Genomic DNA, 23,068 nt, shown 5'->3' on the forward strand with positions numbered 1-23,068 from the left:
GGGCTCAGTGCGTGCACGTGATTGGCTTTATTTTGAGAGGGGGTTATCAAATGCTTCCCCGACATAGCCAACACTTCAACTCTGGTAACACCGACGGGTTCATTAAATAGTTCTGATAGCAGTATCTGAATTATAACAAGCTTAAAGTGGACACAGCGAACGCGGGGAGGACATGGTTGAGGAGTTTCATTGTTCCGTTTACAGCTGTGTATTATTTGCAGGAAGAGTTATTTTAACCCAATGAAGTCAAACTCATCACAATTTCCCTTTATTCCCGTCCGTTCATAATTTGTATGTAGTTATTTTGCACATAAGTGCTCTGGATTTCACGTCTCCTCTTGGTGCAGTTGAGTAGTTGCAGTTGAGATCCAGGGATGAAGGGGGAAACGCAGAAGTAGCTGCTTATTCTCCGTTTTCTCTCTCTACCTCTCTCTGTAATGGCCTCTGTTTTCACCATCGCTAACCCAAACCTTCTCTGCGTTTCTCATCCTCGCTGCAGCCTTCTCTCTCTCCCTCTCTCCGTCTCGGACCACCCAGACCGCCGTCCCTGTGTGCTCCAGCTGTTCCCCTGCTGTGGCTTGAGTTTGTGTTACTTTGTTTCCGCATGGCTGCGATGGAGGCAGCCCCCCCCACCTCAGCCCGTCCGAGCCCCATTTCTCTTTCTCCTGTCCTTGCCCATGTGTTTTTCCTCTAAAAGAATCAGCGAGGGCCGGGGCTTTTGTGTCCAGCGCAGGTGTCCTGAGTGGGTGAAAAGGGGTGCAGAGGCTGCGGCTGCCTACCATCGGGGGGTGAGTTAATTCAGCCCAGGACCCCCCCCCAACCCCCCCCACCTGTGGCAGGTCTCGACCCACATGAGTCAGTCAGTCATCTCAGGACTGTGGAGCCTTTGTGGCTGATCATTATTATTCCTGGTGTGGCTCCATCCACACAAGAGACATGGTTCGGTAACAACCCCGCGCTCCGGTCCAGCCGGCTTCAGGTGACAGCAGGGAACCAGAACGATGAATGAAGTCAGCCTGAGCAGGGAGCTGGACTGATATGGCCTATAAGATAAATCTGTTTAAACTTCACTCTCAGTTTCACTTGAAGTGATGTTGGATTATTCTCAGGAAGCTCTTGTGACCTCAAATCCATTAAAAAAACAACACCCAAAGTACCTTTAAACTCCCGCCGCAGGAACTGTACATCACGTAAAGGGGACCTATTATGAAAAACACGTTTTTTCTTGCTTTAACATATATAAAGTGGTCTCCCCTCAGCCTGCCAACTCAGAGAAGGAGGAAAGTAACCAAATTCTGCAGTGTCTGTACAGCCGCCTGGATGAGCCGTCCAGTGTGATGTGACTTCTACGAGCCAATAAGATTCTGCTCCTGTCGTCGTGACGTCACCACAGGAGCAATGCGTGAAACCACGGCCACAACTAACTACGCCGGCTGGAGCTTCCACAATTTTTTCTTAGCAGTGTATCGCGTCATTCACGTCATTCGCGTCATTCGCGTCAGGCAGCCAATCAGCACAGTGCCTCATTATCATAGCCCCGCCCACTCAGAATCCCGCATAGATAATGAGGTTAGAGAATGGGAAGATAAAGACATGGCTCAGAGGCTGAATTTCTCATTTATTTAGCAAAAACAATCAAAAGCTTGTTTTTAAGACATTCAAAGCCTGTTTAAAATAGGTATTAGATGCCATAATAGGTCCCCATTAAAGTTTAGGATGATTAAGTCAACCATCAACGAGGATGAAACTCGCTGTCACGGCTTGATCTGCTGCAGTTCCTCCACCAGCCACCGGAGGCGGGCTCCAAAAGCGGGTCAACCACTTTCAACACCAACGTTAAACTTTCAAACTTGAGAGCAGAAACAAACACATTTACAGCCTGGTTTTGGTCTCATTTGTTTGATTTCTCATTCAATGAGAATTTATATGAAGCAATAAATGTATTGATTGATTGACATTGGCTCAGCCAAATTCTGCTGCAAAAGTGTGAAGGAGCTCGTAGGCTAAGCTAACTGTGATTGACACACAGGTGACGTGTTGCCGTCTGCTTCCAGAGCAACATGGCTGCTTTTCAGAAACCAGTCATGTGACCTGCTGGTTGGCCCATGTTTTTTTTACAGGCGGTGGTTGCAGCTCAACTGTAGAGCTTTAAGGTCTCGTTGCAGTTTGAGTCCTGACCTGCGTCCTCTGTCACGCCCGACTTCCCTGTCTGCACAGTCTCCTAAAAGCCACCAGTAACCCCCCCCCCCCCCCCCCCCCCAGGTGCAGTTGTGTAAATGCTCTTGGTAAATCTAACTTACCTGTCGATGCCAAATGTAGAAAGGCATAAACGTGTAAAAAATAAAGAAATATTGGCATCACTCATTGATTTTCCCCCATATTTCCCATCTTTTCATAATTTAGGGTTGTAGATTTTTCTCGATGGATGCTGATGGGTGATCTACACTGAACGGCATCAAGGTGTGAGCATTTGCACGTGGTTCACAGGTTCTGCAAGGTGAGCCAGGTGAGCAGGTGAGCAGGTGAGACTCGCCATCTTAATGTCTAAAGAATAAATACACAAGAGAAGCTCACCCATCTGAACTGCTTCTGAAACCCAATTGGTCTTAATGTCAGTAGTTTACCAGGTTGAACTCGTGTGGGACTGCAGTTTGGAGGTGAGCCTGGGAAGATCCACCTCATTAGTGAAGCACAACAACAGCCCCAGGGGCAGGAGGAAAGGCGTCATTCCTTGGCTTTGTGCCTCAGTTTTGCATTTAGCTTCCATATGGGTCACCTTAAGGGGCAGAGAAGAGCACACCCTGAGGACAACGGCATCCTTGACCCTGAGGGTGTAGACACTCATCCTGTTGATCCTGCCGTTCTGCACCACAGCGCAGGTGATGAAGTTGAGATGTGAGAAGGAAGTCAGGTAAAAAACAAAGAAAATACTGCCAGAGAGAGGTTTTGTGTGACTTGCAGAAATGACTCAATGTTCAGCCGAGCTTCTGGCGGTTTGCGTCTCGTCCTCAGCGTTTCCCCAAACCTGATAGGAGTCCCCACAGCTGGTGCCTGTGTTGTTGCAGCCGGGGATTTCTCATGCTGAAGGTGTCCAATTATCCACGGTGGCTGAGTGGGGATTCATAACGTCCCTTCAGGAGGGGAGGTGCGTGTCGGAGGGGCTGTTGAAAAATAAATTGTGTTTGTGATCCCGACAAGTCCCTGAACAGTGCAGACAGAGAGGTGGGGGTGGGGGCGGAGAAGGTTAACCTCACTTTAATGAGTACTTATAAGATTCAAATTCAAGCGGGAGTAATTTAAAGCCACAACCCCCAAGCTCGGGCGCCTTCATCAGCACCAGGGCAAACAACACTGCTAAACCCCCCCCTTGCAGAGGAGAGCATACAACTCTGCAACGTCGAGCTATTATAGCGAGCTACGATATTGTAAAAGTGTTTCTTCAAGGGTGGACGAGGATCTAAATATTATAAAATAATCTGAAATCCTTCTTTCCCAGCAACACCTTACCCAATCTGCATGCACAAACTTCATGTGTCTGTGTGCGTGTGTGTGTGTGTATGTGTATGTGCGTGAGGGAGTGAGGTGGGATGGGGGGTTGGCATTTATATATAGGGCTTACAGGTAACGCTGCATACATGTTATGGAAATTGCTTTGTTGCATTTGCAGCACACAGAGCAAGGTACAACAGGCTCTTTTGTCATTCTTTTTTTAAAACAATATCTAATTTATTCAAACATCCACAACATCAATGAGTAAATGAAAAAGCAACATGAGCATCAGCAGAAAAGGCCACGTAGAGACTGAGGCCCCGTTTACACGGGGCAAAAACGGAGGCGTTTTCATGCGTTTTGGCCGTTCGTTTACACGTAAACGCAGCTCAAAGTCACCAAAAACGATCATTTCTGAAAACTCCGGCCAAAGTGGAGATTTTCAAAAACTCCGTTTTCACGTTTGCGTCTAAACGGAGGAAAACGGAGATTTAAGCTTCAGAACGTCACATTATGCACCAGAAACTCACCAGCGTCATGTGTGCGACCTGTGTTTACAATTAGTTTGGCCACCGTCAATATTTTCTTGTATTTTACCTGTTTTATATTCTAAAGTCACACTTAAAAGTAACCCCCCCCCGTCCAGCCTCCTGCTCATTCAAGCCTGTGAGCGCGTCAGCCAGCAGCATGAAGCCTGAATTATGGTTCCGCGTTAAATCGACGGCGTAGGGTACGCGGCGACGCGCATCGTACGTGCGCGTCGCCGCGTACCTTACGCCGTAGGCTCTGCGTTGGTGTAACGCGGAACCATAAATCAGCCTTAACTGGTTAAGTTACACACGTGTCATTTGTTGATGTTTTTCCAGGATTCTGATTGGCTGGCATGACGTTAACAGCGTTTTCATGCGGGTCCGTGTAAACGAGGATTTTTTTGAAAACGTAGAGGGGAAAATATCCGTTTTTGTAAATACCCGGCTACGTGTAAACGTGGCCTGAAACAGCCTTTCACCAGGTGCCACCTGGGCTGCAGGTTTGCAGCGATAAGGAAGTTTACACATAGCTGCGCTGCAGAAACTAGAATATATCTTCCGTGGCAAACGGGTTGCATGAAAACAACGATACAGTACCTGAAAAACAGGAAGCGCTGGAGAGAAGAGTGCCAGTAGGTAAATCTTTACAGGCATGAGTGCAGCCCATCAAACCCAATGATGTAAAACAGAAAACAGATAAGCTGTTCGTAGGTGCGTAGGTCTGTTTGACTTAGAACGACCAGTCAGTGGCGACACCAAGATTTTAAGACAGATATTGACATGAGATCACCTAAAGCACGCGTAACGGACCTGACACGTTACGGTTTCACTGTGTTCTTCCTGTTCAGCACGATCATAAGAATCCTTTCAGTCAGTTTGGTGTCTCCAACACCTCCTGCTCTCTTCATGACAGTAAGGAAATAATTCCTAGAACAAAACAGGTTTTTTAACAAAATGATCTCTTCATATTTAATCAACGTGCTCCTTAGTCTGAATGTAATGATGAAAAAAGAGTAAAATCATGACTTACAGTACTCTTTGTAGATAGTGGTACATAATGTATACGATGTATTCATGAGATCTGTCGTTGGATCACGTCCTCCTTTTCTTTTATATGTAATATTCAATATTCTGAGTGCTCGTATCACTTAGAGATTTAATAGCGTCCTTTAAAAGGAGTGAATTGTATGAGCCACGATTTTACTACTTCCTTAAACCCCCCCCACCCCCCACCCGGCCAACGCAGTGGCTTGCTTGTTGCTGTCCCACAGAATCACACAGCGCTGGTTAAATCCAACCCTCACCACACGCACGTACCTCCTAACCCATCTCACTGAACAATAAACATTCATTTTATGAACCCTGTTTACAATAAGTGAAAAAGAACTACGGGTGCCGACGTCATCTCCATTAAGAGTTGCTGTATGTTTTCTGCAGTGCACATATTAAAGATGTTTGCAGATCGCGGGTGGATGGGAGCTGATGCTGCTCCCGGAGCAACTTCAGCCGTCCTGCCTAGCTGACTTCACCTTCTTCAAGGCAGAAACTGCTTAGCAAGGATGTGAACTGCTTGATCCTGCGCCAGAACTGCCAAAAAATGTCCTTTAAAGATTCAATAAGGTAATAAACCCTGAAAAGAGGTGAAAACGCCAGGGCATTCTCAAAGTGAATTCAGAAGGGAACTTCAAAACCCGTGCCAGGGAAACCAAACAAAAGGTGACATGGCTCAGTGTTTTGGTTTCTTTATTTCATTCTTCCTCCCGTTATTTTCAGCAGATGTGATTACAATGGCTTGATTTTTCCTTTCATTGGAAGGAACCTCCTTTGGGTTTATTTCCACGGTGTGTACAATATTTAACCATTCAATCTTTCAACGTTAATTTGGGATTTGTTGCCATCACCCCACCCTCTCTCCAGCGCGCGCGCGCACACACACACACACACACACACACACACACACACACACACACACACACACACACACACACACACACACACACACACACACACACACACGCACACACACACACACACACACACACACACACCCCGACTCCCCCTCTTCTTGGCTATCGGACATCAATCTAGCCAGCACCGTCTGCTAAGCCTCACTGGGCAATTAACCACATTGAGAGTGAAAGCTCTAATCAATCCCTGGCCTTCTCCATCACACACACATATGCACATGCAGAGGCGCACACACTCCTCAGTTGGTATAAATGATTCTGCCATTTATTCAGTCCAAACAGCACTAGTGAGAACGGCTGTCCCTTTAAAGACAAACAAAAATCTGCCATGAATACGCTCCGTTTCTTCTGCTTTTACACGCCTCAATTATTCATGCAGACCAAGCGGTCAGCTGAACACTTTGTTGCTTTGACCAACAAGTTTAGAGATGCCCAGAAGCTCTCATGCACTTCCTGTATCTATCATTGTTTCCACCATTATCTAACATGCTTATATTGCAACAGATTGACGTTTACAGGAACAGCTCCGCCTACAGCATTTTAATTTGGAGCAACAGATCGGTTTTAGGGTACTATAAACAAGATCTGATGTTTGACAAATCTACATAAGGGGTAATCAGGCTAAAGATGGCCCTAAGTCCTTGTATAGCCTCTGCCTCTGCCTCTGCCTCTGCACGGTGTGGGCTAAACGTGATCTGTGATGGTGGGGGCTGCTGAAAAACTCAGGCATCCCTCCACAGCTTGTCTCATTGATTCATGTGGGTCTAAATGTCAGCACTAGCGGGGCAGAAGACCGCGGTGGAGCTCCTGAGAACGCGGGGTGGTGAGGGCTAAAGGCGCTCCACAGCCTCGGCTCAAAATAGCACCATTGACTCAGACGTTGTTGGACGAAGGACAAGACATCACTCAGAGATTTAGGAGATCTCGTGACACAGTCGCAGACTCAATTGAAAAATGACTGCTATTCTTGTGTTTATTTCAATATGCATCAAACTATCACCCCCCCCCCCCCCCCCCCCCTTCCCCTGTGACATTTCTTCTTTCCTACTAATCTTAACAGAGTCTGCTGCTTTTCTATTATTCGCAGACTACATAAATATCCCGTCATTTGCATACCAAGCTTGGAATTATTGACCCATGAACTATTGATTTGACGTCTTTGTTAATGCGTTCATGGGTAAGTTCAGCACTTTGATCATTTGGTACGTTTTGCTACATCTACATCAAACACGGACGAAGAATCGATAGCTCCTCCTTGTAACATGAATAAAAATGAAATCAGTCTGATTACATGGATGGAGGTGATTGATTATAGCCCATTCGACAGGGATTGCGAGAGATGCTGAAGTGTCTTTTTTTCCATGTCTCATTTTCTCTTCTTTCTTTCCATTTCCTTTACACTGGTTTAAGAGCAAGGTAATGCAAGTAGATTAGTTTAAAATCTAAAAAAAAAAAAGCTTGTGGTTTTGGATGTGGGTTTGAGTTTGTGAGTGGATGTGGATCATAGCAAGATCGCCCCGGGCTCTGACAGACGCTGGGAGATGTTGTAACCCATCACATCCTTTAAAAACATCTGCTTACAATAATGCAATTATTGCCTTTCTTTGTCATTGTTAAAGTTGACCACCATGAAGCCTTAATACCTGTTAACATTAAACTTTTACTCTCTAAACACGGCCCATTTCACCAACCGAAGGATCCTAAAGCCCTGACAGTTAACTCAAGCTTTTTCAACTCTTTAGACATCATCACATAAGATCATGCGGCCACTGGAACACTAAACAAAAACAGGGATGTTTTACAGCGGATCTGTAGCTAATGTGCAGACATCTAACATGCAATGCAAAGTTCAAATAAGTCCATATTCAAAAAGCTAATTAAAAAGTAATTGCCTAGCTCAGGAAGCCAACAGATTGCATCGAGCCCTTTCTTTAACACAATCTCCTGTCCTGAGTAAGCACAAGGCAGCTGTGGAAAACCTCCCTAAGCAATCACTCACAGTCCCACCCACACAAAGATTTGGGTAAACTGATTCTGGTTATGCCATTTGAAGTGGTTATAGTTTAATATAACATGGACACAGACATGCCTGCACGTTGATCACGTTGAACACACATTCCTCTCGTAAGGAACTAATAGGCTCCATGTACATAATCATAGTTGTCTCAGCCTTTAGTTTGTAGACTTGTATTGAGAGAAAAATCTTTAAATCTTGTGAGGCTAATGTTAATTTCATTATGATCCCTACTCCCTGATGGCCAGCTGTGCAGATGAGTGACAATGTGCAAATATCACTGCCCCATTTTTGGGTCAACTAAATATGGCATATTTTTAATCTTAGTGTTTAAACGTTAATCCCTTATTTGATAAAATGTAAAAAAAAATTAAGCAGAAATTGAGAGTATACCCATTTCTCCAAAGCCAACCACAGCACTAAAACCAAAGTCTTCTTAGATTAGGATTCTTAAAATAGCAGCCATTTAGTTGCCAAAATAGGAAAGTTGTTTAAATATGGAATAAGCTGACTGGCCTTTCCTTTCCAAATATGTCCAGGGTGACAAATGTTACGGCCAAGACCAGATGGATTGAGGAGGAGGCACTAAGGAACCTGAGTAGGAGTAAAACATATAGTACGGAGGTGGAAATGTAAACAATTTCTTGTCTAAGTTCTCGTCGAGATCACGTCACATAAAATAGCAGTGCTGATGAAGACAAATCCGCGCTGTAAATAATACCTGCCCTTCAAAAACAGACAAGCCCATGGCTGCTGAACATCAGTGACACAGGGACCAGAACTTGGACATCTGCAGATTTCAGTTCCTTAGAAAAAACACTGGAAAATCCTGGAATGTCATCTGTTTTATGGACTTTATGCCAGAACAAAGAAAATAAACATGATGTGTGAGAGATTCTTGTACGACCAAGGCTCCAGGTTTGTCTAAATTAATTTTCAAGGGGAAAGATGAAGGAGTTTATTTTACTCCAATTCCTAAATCTGAACAAAACAAAGCTAAATGTCTGATTTGAATCAAGCTGATAACTTAAAAGGGGATCTATTATGAAAAACAGGTTTTCTCTTGCTTTAACATATATAAAGTCGTCTCCCCTCACCCTGACAACTCAGAGAAGGAGGAAGGCAACCAAATTCTGCAGTGTCTGTACAGCCGCCCGGATGAGCCATCCAGTGTGACGTGACTTCTACGAGCCGTTCAGATTCTGCTCCCTTTCGTTACGTAACGACGGGAGCGATTTACATTGGTTGTCCTCCGATGCGTGAAACCACGCCCACAACTCTGGCCGGAACAACAACAACTCTGTCGGCTGGAGCTTCCGCCATTTTTTCGTAGCGGTGTATCGCGTCATTCAGGCAGCCAATCAGCACAGACCCTCATTATCATAGCCCCGCCCACTCAGAATCCCACATAGATAATGAGGTTAGAGAATGGGAAGATAAAGACATGGCTCAGAGGCTGAATTTCTAATTTATTTAGCAAAAACAATCAAAAGCTTGTTTTTAAGACATTCAAGGCCTGTTTAAAATAGGTATTAGATGTCATAATAGGTCCCCTTTAAAGTCCAAAAGATCAACAAGGATGTGTATTTGTTCTGAGGAAAATCAAAACAATGCTTTTGACTCTGCTACCTTTACCTGAATGTATGAAATTGTTATGTAGCAACCTTTGCCCACATTAGATAAGTTATCTTATCCACTACAATTAGCTTATCCTCTACAATTAGCTAACGTAAATCACGGCTAGCATCACGGGTTAATCACCACTAGCATCAGGACTTTATGGAGTTACAGAGCAACAGATGCAACGTTAGAACTTTAAATCTGGTCAGCTAGCATTACAGTATCTTCAAAAATTCAGATCCAGCTTCAGATAGCTGATACTAGATCTAAAGTTATATAGTTCTATAACCTCAGATCTAATTGCTGTGTAGATGTAAAGCTGTGTGAGCGCAGTTAGGACTTTTCCAAATTAAACTGATCAAAACAAATTTGATGTAATCCTATCCTGAGGTGCATGAGCAGTGCTGATCCTGTATGTTGTCATTTGCAATCGATGCAACTGTAAGATGAGGCTGTAATCCTTCACCTCCAGTTGAGCCTTATTACCAACTGTATCTATTTTTAGATTTTGTACATATCCCTCCATGGCATATTTAAGTCCTCTTTCAATGCTCCTTGATGAAAAGTGTCCTTAACTGCTCTAAAACCTCTTGTGACAGAGTTTTCGCACAGGCAGTTGCAACTATAAATTGTAGACGACACTGATAGATTGTAAGAAATAGACACAATTACTAATAAGGGGTGCGACTAAGTGATAGATCAATTCTAAATTTTGGCCATACAATTATGGTTATAGGGTATGATGAAGTGGGAATTATGTAACTTTGATTCTGAGACCATCCCAAAAATAACCAGAAGATTTTTATGATGATAATAATGTTGTTGTTTTTTTTATATCAGGGGAACTTATATGAAGCAATACATTGGGTTCTAATATGAGGTGTAGCCTTTTGATTGACAGTCAGCTTAACCAATGGTTAGCCATTATCACTTCTTCATCAGTCATGGTCATTACACCAATCTTACCAACACAAACTACATTTTATACTAATCACACATCAGAGATGTTCCACTGTAAATGCTGCTGGCAGCGCTGTGGCTTCTTTGGTGTGGATCAGCTGAATGAGCTGGTAGCCACAACATACGGTGGACATGTTCCTATTGACTTCTAGGGAAACATGTGCTGCGCAGTACAAGCAAAAAGAGGCTTCAGAAGCACTCGTCAGAATCCTAGGGGGGACATCACAGATGGGCTGTCCAGATATCTCTACAGTCTATGCTTCCTCATCAGTAACTGACATGCTAAGAAGCTTAGTGAAGCGATCAGCCGCTTGTACTAACCAAGCATCAGCTAAACAGAGAGGTTATTTCTGATTTTTCCACTGAAATAACATCTGAAACGGGATTGTCTGCTGCAAACATCCACCAGCACCTCCACGGCTCCTCCAGTGTGGATCAGCTGGTGGAGCTGGTAGCCATGGCTCGCTTTGATTGACTGGGATTGTCTGTCCACCCATTTGCAATGTGCCACTAGGGCTTCAGAACCTACGCGTGAAGGCTGGATTATGGTTCAGTACTACACAAACGCAGAACATACGCTGTTGCTGTGACGCCGTCACACTCCATTTCGCCGCGGTGCAATACCCCCCGCGAGCACTAGGGGTTCCTGAATGGTTTATCCGACTTTTCCGGTCACAGTGAATCAAAGAGATAAGGACAACTATTGTGCAAAAAACCAAAACAAAAAAAATCACACATACACGAAGAAGAGGGCTGAAAGTTCACGACTGCTTCACGAACCGGAACTGCGTTGCTACCAAGCGAACCAATCACAGCCCACTCGGTCTGCGTTGGTCTGCGACCTCTTGATGCGTAGTTACAATTTGTGGGAGGTGCATGTCAGGCACGGCGTGGCATGCGCTGTGGGGTGCACCGCGGGGTGCGCCGTGGGGTGCGCAACGCGGCGCAACCTGCGGCGCACGCTCTGCGTCGATTTGTTGCAGAACCATAATCCAGCCTTAATGTCACCTGTGTCCTGTTTGCACCACCCATTTGCAACGTGAAACTAGGGCTTCAGAAGAACCTACGGGTGATGTCTCCTGTGTCCAGTAATTTCGCAGTCTGTCGGTGTGATGTGGTTTGGGGACAGTCATTTGTATGGAAATGCAGGCATCCCTGCCTTTTTGCATTTCTTCTGAGAGCCATCCATCCATCCATTATCTATACACACTTTATCCTTTGCAGGGTCACGGGTTCTGCTGGAGCCTATCCCAGCTAATTTTTAGGCGAGAGGCAGGGGTTCACCTAGGACGCCAGTCTATCACAGGGCCACATATATACACACAACCAGACATACTCACACTCACATCTACGGGCAATTTAGAATCATCAATTAACCTACTACCCATGTTTTTGGACTGTGGGAGGAAACCGGAGTAACCGGAGGGAACCCACACAAGCACGGGGAGAACATGCCAACTCCACACAGAAAGACCTCTTCTTAATTTAAAAGTATAGCAAAAAGTGTGTCAAATATAAATGTAATTGATAGTTACTTGTACTGCTGGATTAAGAAGGGAAAAGAAGAAGTGAAATGTATAAGTGAACACAATCTGTGGACAGGAACACACGAGTTTAAAAACAATTTCACTCCCATCTCCTTGAAATTGCTCCGCAGCATTGAATCACTGAAGCTCAAAACAAAAGCTGGGGGGATAAAACCCTTACACAGGGAAATGTTTCCATCGCAATAACCAACATACATAGCAGTAAGTCGATTAAAACCCCGGCCAGACGGCGTGCTGCCTCTCCGGAGGGCAGTCTTCTCGGGGTTTGAAGTTGCCGCTGCCGTCGGGGGCGGTGATAGGCTGAGGCCGAGGCTCCGAGAGAAAGGAGCAGCTCTCCGTCAGCAGAGCAGCGCCGCTGGAGAGCAAGCACGACGACCGCCAGCTCCAGCCGCAAACACCCAACACCTAAACCTTTTATTTTTTTGTTTTTTTATTTTATTTATTACCTCCTCGCCGCAGCGTCGCCGTCAAATAAAAAATGTGACTGGTTGGGACTGAGGCACACATACATTCATGCGTTTGGAGAGAGCCGGGAGCGAGAGCGCCGCGACCACAAGCCGAGCTGTTCGGGCAAATGGAACTTATTGTTGTGACTATGTTATCCCCAAGTAAGTTTGGGTCCAGCCCGTCTCTGCTCGTCGTCGACCCTTGAATTCTGTTGGGATTTACATCCGACTGCTTTTTTTGAGGAGGGGAAAAAACCCCAAGAAGGAGGATTTCTGCGAGGCCAGCGAGCTTTTTCTCGACGGAGCCGGGGATTTAAATCGTCAATCGGTTGGAGCTCCGGGGGAAAAAGGCGAGAGTCAAAGAAAGACATTCATGTGGCCATTCTCTCTATAGCCAAACATTTTGGTGGGATTGCATAATGAGCAAGGAAAGACCTAAGCGAAATATCATTCAAAAGAAATATGTAAGTACGACCTCATCCGACCGAAATGTTTCCAAATGCGGCTGCCGTATTCAAGTTTACCTGGTGAAAATGCATAAACTTTGACCAGGGACTGTGAAGGTTATACCGGCCAGGTGGTGTCGGCTCAGCAATGCCTTTTAAAAATGTCTCAAGTTGTGTTCGTGTTTCAGCGATGACATTGTGAGTTTAAAGAGCCAGCTCTGCTTCCATCGGCGTCCACGACGTCTCCCCGACATGTTGGAGGCTATTTGGACCTTTTTTCTGCTCTTTGGTGGGCTGGTTTCCAGCCGTCTCCTCAAGCAGCAGCGGGGGATGCGGGACGGGTTTTCCTCGCGTCCTGCGAGGAGGATGAGACGGGGTTTGTTTGAGAGAGGGGGCTTTTGTTGGACCTTTCCTAAAGGAAGACGAGCCCGTCGGCCATAGCTCGGCGTCCATGTCGTCCCAGTTCGAGCAGCCGCGTCGAGACGGAGAGACGGAGCCGTTTGGACCGATGGGGACGGCGTTTCCGATGGCGCGGCTGCGTCGCGTGTTTTCCGCTGGCGGAGCCGCGGCCGCCGCGGCGCTTTAATTTACCCCATAAAGAGGCTGAGAGGGGGGGGGGGGGTCCCGCCGGTCCCGGGCCCGGAGGACCGGGGTGGGGGCGGAGGGGACCGGCCGGTACCGGCGGGGGCTCCGCGTGACCTCTGGGGGGGGCAGACATGGCAGCGGCTTAAGGCTGATTTATGGTTCTGCATCACAACGACGCAAGAGCGGTGCGCGTCGCCGCTCATCTACGCCGTCGATTTAACGCGGAACCATAAATCAGGTTTTAGCCGCTAACGACTCGGCCCCGTCTGCTCATGTTTCGAACCACGGTGCTGCCGAACCAGCAGGCTTTTCATTTTATTTATTTTATTTTTTATTATTTTTATTATTTAATTAAATTTTTATTTATTTATTTAATTTTTATTTTCATTTTATTTAGTTTTTATTTTATTTCATTCTTTTTATTTTATTTCATTTTATTTTTTTATGTTATTTATTTACATGGCAGCAGCTTAAGGCTGATTTATGGTTCCGCGTCACACCGACGCAGAGCCTACGGTGCGCGTCGCCGTGTACCCTACGCCGTCGCTTTAACGCGGAACCATAAATCAGGTTTTAGCCGCTAACGACTCGGCCCCGTCTGCTCATGTTCCGACCCAACCGTCGAGCAATTGCCACCAAACCAGCAGCCTTTCCATTTTATTTATTTATTTACGTATTTATTTATTTATTTCTCCCCCTGTTCTGGCTGGGCTGTGTGCAGTCGCATTGCAGAGGTTTATGTATGGAGCGACCATTTTCTTTCTCCGGCGGATCTGGGAGAGAAGCGGCTCCGAGCCGAGCCGTTCCGTTCAGTCTCAGGCTCGCTCTCTTAACTTGTCCCCGCGGCTCAAGTCGGACCGGCAATTGTCCTTTCACGGGGGGGATGAAAGACTTTTAATGTTGCACACCGTGGTCGGCGTTAAGGTTTCGCCTGACTTCGTCACCACGCATCGTTTTTGTTTTTTCTCCTCCTCCTTCCTCCCGGTCCCACTCACACCGGCTCCTCCAGGGGAGGGAGGGAGGGCTGGTTGGACTTCTGTGATGTACTGATAGTTGCTGTGAAACATCGGTACACAATTCAACGTTTTACTGAAGGAGACATCTCATGCAAAGCCCCCCCCCCCCCAAAAGCAAACAAAAAACAAAACAAACAAACTACAATCCAGAGTTGCTATAAAAAAGTCAGTTTCATCCAGAATAAAACCGTTCAAATTATTGCAAAACCAAGCAACAGGTTTATATGACCAGCTGAGGTGATGTCAATCCTCTAGAGATAATCTTGATTAAAGCCTGAATTATGGTTCTGCGTCAAACCAACGCAGAGCACACGCCGTCACCGTGACGCCGTCGTGAACCCTTCGGACTTCTCCGTCACTCCATTTCTCCGCGGTGCAGTACCCCCCGTGACCGCTAATTCGCGATCTTTTCCTGAATGGTTTATCCGACTTTTTCCGGTCACAGTGAATCAAAGAGATAAGGACAACTATTGTGCAAAAAACCGAACCAAAAAAAAAAATCACACATACACGAAGAAAAGAGCGCTGAAAGTTCACGACTGCTTCAAACCGGAAACCGGAAATGCGTTGCTACCAAGCGAACCAATCACAGCCCTCTCCGTCTGCGTGTGGTCTGCGTCGCCTTGATGCGTAGTTACAATTTTTGGGGGGTGCACGTCAGTGACGGCGTTTAGTGTGCGTCGACACGTACCACACGGTGTCATTTTGACGCAGAACCATAATACAAGCTTCAGGCTTTTCTGCTTTTCTTTTTGCATCTTGCAGAGGTGACGACAAACTCTGTTGTGTTTTCTGAAGAAAGTTTCATCATATCTTTGTCATTTCCTCCTCACGACTTCCCTATGAAAAACACGTGGAGCCCATATAGGAACCAGAATGTTTAATGGCACCGGTCCTGGGGCCGTTTTTAATGGTCCAGTCCAAGTTGTGGGCCTTTTTTTTTTTTAAAAAAGGATTTCACTAACACATCTGCAGGACCCCCGTATGGCCAGCAGATGTTTGGGTACTGTTCAGTACATCAGTGTCAGAAGTCCAATGTGCTGATCTATCTGCCGTTTGATTTATTTGAAAGCGGTATAGTTTGGCGGCCCCCAAATAAACCCGGCCGTGATGGTGACGGCGAGCGCGCCGCTCCAGCTGCTGAGCTCAGCGGGGCTGGTTGTAGTATCGTAAGGGCACGATTGTACTGAATCATCAAGTTCCCCCTGGGTGGAGGTAGTGGAGCCGTCGAGGTCGTGACTCACTCAGACACCGGTCTATATGCCGGTCCTGGACTGGTCGTCGTCCTCCCGGGGACCTGGAGGACGCTGCTTTGTTTCATCTCGGCCTAATCGTGACCTGCTCGTATTATTAGATCTGCAGACAGAAGCTGCAGCCGCTGCTTGATTGCAGGAAGCATGTTTCGCTCCCGTGCACGTGTGTCACATCTGTCATGCGTTTTCGGCAGCTGCGGTTGATGCGTTGAGTCTGCACCCGACAGAAATAGTCTCAAAATGGACACTTTTTTTTTTTTTTTTTCCTCACATCAACATGGAGGAGTCCAGATCCTGAAGTCCGCCTCCAGGCTTTGAGGCAGGACTCGTGGTCTTCAGTGACCCCCTCACCCCCTCCTCCACCTCCCCTAATTAGCGTAAGACAATTAGACATGCTTGGCTTAACCATTTCCCCTGAAACATAAGTGCGAGTTGTTACCCCCCCCACCCCCACCCCCATCCGAAACACACACACCTTCTGCACCTAACAAACATTCACTCTCTGCAAATGATATTAAAATTCATCGTTCATAAAGTGGTTTTAAAATAGGGGGTTGAGACCCTAATAAAAGCAAACAAAGCTTGTCAGTAATCATTTTCTGCAAAGAATCCAAACACCGACTGGACCAGAGAGAAGAGGCTTCGGTGTTGTCGCCGTGTTTCGGGAGAGGTGGGGGGGATTGTTTTTAATGTTCAGGTTTACCTTTTGTTGTTTGTTGTCCTCCAACGTGGTTGACTGAGGGGGGGAAACTGTAATGACCGGGGTATTAAGCACTAATGTGTGGCAGTGTTGTTCTAACGAAACATGACACACACTGTGTGTGTGCGAACCACAGTAGCAGGAGAACGCAGCAGAGTGCAGCCATGGCCATTTTGTGCAGAATCGGCTCTTCCTGTAGGCCCCAGCTGGGGCTAGGCCTCAGATTCAAAGGTTTTGTGTGTGTGTGTCTGTGTGTGTGTGTGTGTGTGTGTGTGTGTGTGTGTGGGACAAGCACAGCTGCTGCAGGGCCCTTTACAAATGTAAAGAGGCTGTCAGTGTTTGTTTCATCAAGCACACAACTGATGAGAGCCAAGTTGAAAATCCATTGCACTGTGAGGGAGTGTGTGTGTGAGAGCGCGTGCACAAAAAGAGGAAACAAAAATAGAGAGCAGGAGCAGAATGGAGAGTGCAAAGGTACCCCCCCCCCCCCCCCTCCATTTCCTTTCTTTATCTCACTCTCTCCTTGTACTCCTGTATCGCTCTCGTTGGAGGGATGTCCGACTGAAACGCGGGCGCCTCAGCGCTTTACTTATGTTTCAATGCAAAGTCTTCCCCATGAGCTCCCTTCTGCTCACCTGTGCAACATTTCAGGGTTCACCTTTCACCCGTCTGTGCCCAAGGTCGCCGGGGCAAATCAAAGCGCACCATACCCACAGTAGTGTTTTACTGCCCCTTTATTTGACCGTGTTCACCTGGTTGAATGTGGCTCCAAATGTGTTTAGTTGTGCTTTGTTGTTTTCAACCTTGAATGCGCCGCCGTGCACAGTGTAAACCGTATCATAGAAACACCAGCCGTGAATTTACACTCGGAGAGAAATAACTGCAGCAGAGTTTGTCTCACAGCTCGCAGAGGAAAGCTTGAAAATGGGGAAATACGAACCATGTGCTCGTCTGGTCTGTGTGTGTGTTGGTGACGTGGTTTTAATGCGCTGAAGTCTGGCAGGTTTGTGAATATCTCTGTCTGTGTGTCCCTCTTGAAACGGGGGAGAATACGGCTTCCCACGCTGCAGGCCGAGCCTCGCGTCCCCTCGGCCTCGTCCTCGTCCTCACAGGACTCGCTCACTCTGCCAGCGCTGGCCGAGTCAGCGCTGCCTTCTTTTAGAGTGAAGTTGGTTGTCCAGCCCTCTTCTAAACCGGTCTTATACATGTATTAAGTTTGTGCTGAAATGAAGAAAAGCATTTTCTTTTTTACTATAGTTTAATTTTATTGTTTCTCGTGAATAAAGGCTGCTGTGCCAAGAGAGTTCACCTCATCATTACAGCTGTTCTGTTCAGTTTGGACCAGCGAAGGATGATCGGCGGCCAAACGCAGCTCGGCTCTCTGCTCTGACATAAATATAGACTCACTATTTACCCGTTACACTCTCCGCCTCTCTTCTTCTCTGCATTGTCCCTTTTTTACCGTCTCACAGTGCACGCTCCTGTTATGCAACGCAACCTCCTCTCTTATCAGCGTTGGCATTGAGCTCGGTCTCTGTTTGCTGGCAGCAATGCGCACAGGCAAAGGTCTCTAGGTGTACACCTGCAGGCGGGGCAGGTAAGCTGGTGCTCCGCCCTCCTGAACTCTCCTGCAGATATCAGGCTCATTTGCAGGAATAATGACACAAAACCGGGCGTGACTTTTTATTATATTTACATAATGTTTTATTTTCTCACGTGCAGCTCGTGTGTAATCCCGTGTAGGTGTATTTGCTGGTGTAATAGTCGACGCCGGGCAGGTTTGGACTCTGTGCTGCTGGGGGTGTGTGTGTGTCACGTACACCACTTGTGCTCCCTCCGTGCACGGCTTCATTCAAGTGATTTATATCTTCCTCCTCCCGCAGCTTTGGATGGAGATGGGGGAGTGAGACAGCTGGTCAGGCCCTGAGAGGCTGCGTGTGCGCGTATGAACACACATTGGCGCTCGTGCACGTGTGGGTGAATGAGTGAGTGGTTGCCTCATCTTATCCGCTCAGTATCCCCACGAAGCTGAATCAACACTTCGGCTTTGTTTCCAGTTCGGTCTTGTGGGCTTTACACAGACGCGTGAAGGACATTCAGCAGGAAGGAAACGGAAAGGCATCACTTTTTATCGTTCTCCAAATGTTGACCTTTTATTTTAAGAGAAATGCACCTCATATAGTACAGGTGTTTTTGTTTGTAGTTTAACAGCTAAGCTTAGCCCCAGGCTTTGATTTAAGTACTGTCAAGCTTAAAGAACGAGGTATTAGCTTGTTTTATCAACCTTTTTTTTTTTTTTTTTTTCTTTGAATCACCAAGCTATTGTAGCTTAGCCTGGCATTAGCTTTTAATAACCGTTGCGTGCATCTCTCACACAACCTCTCGGCCGAACTGGGCTCACCTTCTCCCCACTCTTCATCTCGCCTACATCAGTTTAATAAACACTCCTCACATTTTCATCCTGTGGTCAATCCCATCTGATCCCCTATTGTGACTCGACCCTCTTTAAACATCCAGTGAATTAAGCCTCGAGGGATGAAGCAACAGCGCGGAGGCTCAGTCAGTATCGATCCTCGGTGCTCCCTCCCCTTTCTGTGTTAAGAATATCACCGTTTTGCTGTCAAACATATGCCACGCAGCATAAAAGTGCATCTCCTTCTTATAATCAGTGTTTGGTACTAAGACTAGGAAACCCTGAGAACTTTTCTCTGTAAATGCTGATTTCTTTTCTGCGAAGATACTTGCAACCAGTCGTGAAATTTCACTCCAGGAATCCCGTTCATTTCTACCTCGCACTGTTCATTCATAGCGGTTCTCATTATGCGTCGCAATCTCTCAGCTTTCCACCGAGAGCAGTAATCTGAGTCATTCCTCTGAGACGCCGCGTCCCTTCCTGCTAGCAAGCTACTGGACGCTCCTCTGGCTCTCTGGCACCGTGCTGCTGTAGCTAATACATCACACTTTTATTTAATGCTTCCTGACGGCGCTTCCCAGATATGAACATGTTTCTTAATATTTGGTGGTGTTGTCACTGTTGTGTTTTCAACTCGTCAACATGCACTGCTGGTTATGGGATGGTGACCTTTGCTCTGTTACAGAGCATTTAGATGTGACTGCTCCCTTCCCAGAGGCCTTAATTCAGGATGGCAGCCCCCCCCTACCCCCATTACGGGATGAACCAGTAAGGCAGAGGGGTTTGCCTTAAGTAGATCTGAGCCAATCTGCTGTTGCCACACATCTACTTTTTAGGCCTCTCAAAGGTTTTTTTTTTAGTTTTAAGTGGTAGATATGAAGTCAGGGAAAATGACATGGAGTGAAGATGTTTTCAAGCGAAATGTGAACCGGGCGAGGGGGTTGTCTGGTGCTGTGGACTTGAGAAAACAAGTGGAAGTAGGTGGGGAAGAGGCAGAACTGGTTCAGAGGGTCTGCAGGTCTACTCAGCGTTTCTTTCCCCATTTCCTCCAAAGTTAACTATGGTACTATTGGGTTTATGATTTAAGCTCTTGGTGCTTTTTATTTACACCCCTCATACCATAATGCTATAGCTAGGCGCCAACCAGCCATACCGTCTCGCTGTGCATGATTGTGATGCAACATTGTGGAAATGCATCTCTGATTTGATTCTGGAGAGTTGAGCTGCTTAATTAAAATGCAGAGAGATCTGGAGATGTGGACCCGATTTGTTTGGTGCAGAGCGGAGCTAAAATGCTGTATTCCAGACGTTGGAGGTGGATCCCTCTATCAAATTTATGCTTTGTGGGTTGGAGGTTTTCTTTACCGTGGTTTGGTTCTTGCGGTTGTTATGGGACTTTTAGTGCACATGCTTATTAATGTATTAGGAGCCAGTGTTGAACCGTAGAGCTTTAGAGTGCTTTCTTGCCCAGCCAAAGAGCCAAAGTCATACAAGTTAATACAGTCGGTGGATGTGCACGAGATGGATTTAATTTTTTTTGGGGTGGGGTAAAACTGTGGTGATGCTTGCGTCACATCTGTGAATCTAAATCTCCAGTGGGTACAGCTGAATAAGGAAGTGGCTTTGATAATTTTCTTATTGTGAAACCTACTTCTCTATTCTTGGCCATTGTTTTAATGATTTTTGTTTGGTTAATAACACATTTACTACGACTTAATCCTGCTTCACTCCTGCTTTGTGTGTTTCTAGATTGTTTAAGAATATCCGTAGGGTTGTTTTCATCCACAAACTATTATGGAAAAACATCACTTGAGAAATAAGTAAAGAAATATAGATTTTTCTCTTCCCGTTTGCCTATTGATTTTTGTTTTTCAGCAGTGGGTCAATGACTCAATGAGCACCTCTGACACCCACTCTGCATCACAGAGAGTCATGCAGAGTGGGTGTTGAAGATATTGTTCTCCCCATTTTAACCTCTGCTCAATAAATGAGGGCTGCTGTGATTCTCTCGGCGGTGTGATTTCCTCCAGGCCTCACAGCAGGGAGCTTTAGTTCATGCTACATGGAGGGAAGGGCGCCAGAGCCTGGGCTGTAGTCTGGCAGGTCTCCCCTGGCTCGGGATCAAACATCACAAGGCCTGGGGGTAGAAGGCCGAGCCTGGAATTCACAACCTGTGATCGTTCAGGAGGAAAAATCCAAGAGGATAGAAATAATCAAATTAGGCATAATCTCTAGTGATGGCAGCAAATGCAAGCCTACAAGTCCCCTTACAATTACGGTCTATCCTAGAGGTAGCCCCCTTTTTTTTGAATGTATATTTAAAAACCAAGAAAAGCATGTAGACACCTCAAAGGCTGACGCAAGCCGTGGCTGTTCTTGGATTTAATTGTTTAAGAATGTGGATAGGAAATGAGCTAACCACTGGCCGACTCCAGGCTTGGCTGTCGTAGACGCATGCACGCGTTCACACGTGGGGAAAAAAGTGATTTAGAAACGGACTCCTGCCAAACACAATTTGTTAGTCAGCTACAGCAGGAAGTTACCATAGTGATGAAACTACAGCCGGTCCCAGCACCTTAATGGTCTTCTATTTCTGTGTGTGTGTGTGTGTGTGTGTGTGTGTGTGTGTGTGTGTGTTTGGGGCAGGGGGTGCTTGTGTTACCCACCCACCCACCCACCCATCTCCAGGTTACTATAGAAACGGATATGCTGACATGGTTTCTGAGCAAGTCGAACGTTTCTTCCCTTTTAGTTGCACAGCTTGTGTTTGAGGGAGTGGAGGGCGATGAATAGCAAAGCTAGATGGTTGCTGGGGCATCTGGTTCCTGTAAGATGCGTCTGGCAGTCATGTGAGTCAGAGAAATCAAGTGTTTTTATCGTGAAACTGAGAAAATGTAGTGAAGAAGGGCTTTTTTTTTTTTTTTTAGCTACGGATGTTGGGATGCAGAGTCTGTTTGTGCTTTTAAAAGTGAAAATATTCATTTAAAGTCTAGAAACCAATCCTGATAAAAGAACCGACAAGATGTGCATTTGTGGATTCGGAGAATGGAAAATATACTTTAGCTTCTGATGCTGTTGCTTTATTTAGTTAACCGTTTCCCCGTCATACCCAGATGTTGTGATGTATTCTGTAAACCATGATTATTCATAAAGGAACTGGTTAACTCTCACAACTTATGGTGATGCCCCATTTCCTGTCAATAAATAATTTATTTCACCATTACATTACAATATATCTGATTTTGAATAAGCAACCCCGTCATACTGTCACCGATATCAAGACTGGAATTTCATATTACTCATAACGCAGCGTCACACACGATGACTTTTGATTCCGGTTATATTCCACAGGCTGAAAAGCATTGAGTGCGTTTTGTTATATTGTGTTGATTCACACCATCTAAATAAAAAAAATTCAATATGTATAAATATATTATGTGTCATAGTTATTTAAGATATGTATTTCCTGCAGTCATGTTGATGTTGCAGTGCTGCTGTGCGTGCTTGTTCTGACTGCAGAGATCTTTGTGCTTGACGCCTGGCTCAGCATCAGGGGACGTGTTCGTTGCTGCTTCTACTCATGTTTTAGAGAAAAGTCCACTCATTCACGATGTATAGAAGCCTTACTTCTACCAGCTGCCAGTGTGAGCAGACTTCTTCTCACGTAAGCTTTTTAAACAGCAGCGGGAGCATTAACTCGTTGAGACTTTGTGAAACTCTGTGTCTGGCGATAGGTTCATTTGCTTGGTTGCATTGGTGAAAACATTGACTGATTATGTGACGGGGTGAGTTTGACAAGTATATCCAGTGCTGAAGTTATCCAATTCACAGATGACTGTCAGCTTTCCAAGTGACTCAAAACTGAACCCAAAACAAATCATTGTCCATCAATGTCATAACCACAGACTCGAGCACTAGAGATCGAGGATCTACTGAGTCTAATGCTGGCAACAACTTTAGCCCTGAATTACCTTTTTTTGAGGTCCACCACTAGTAACGCCGGTTGCAGTAACGCTTGCTGCAGTGACGGGACGGGGAATCTCTCTTCTGTAGGCTGCTGGCTCGGCTGAGGCCACCTTATT

General features: G+C 45.9%; 1 protein-coding gene across 2 annotated transcripts in view; it reads left to right on the forward strand.

Moving 5' to 3' along the window:
- Positions 1–12,453: 12,453 nt before the first annotated feature.
- jarid2b (jumonji and AT-rich interaction domain containing 2b) overlaps positions 12,454–23,068 on the forward strand; it is a 102,898-nt gene continuing 92,283 nt past the window's right edge. For both annotated transcript variants that reach the window (XM_061742433.1, XM_061742434.1), the window contains exon 1: positions 12,454–13,037. In XM_061742433.1, coding sequence (XP_061598417.1) covers positions 12,993–13,037 — 45 coding nt within the window. In that variant the 5' untranslated portion in view covers positions 12,454–12,992. The remainder of the gene's footprint in view (positions 13,038–23,068) is intronic.

This window comes from Cololabis saira, chromosome 15 (genome assembly GCF_033807715.1).
Source record: "Cololabis saira isolate AMF1-May2022 chromosome 15, fColSai1.1, whole genome shotgun sequence".
NCBI lineage: Eukaryota > Metazoa > Chordata > Actinopteri > Beloniformes > Belonidae > Cololabis > Cololabis saira.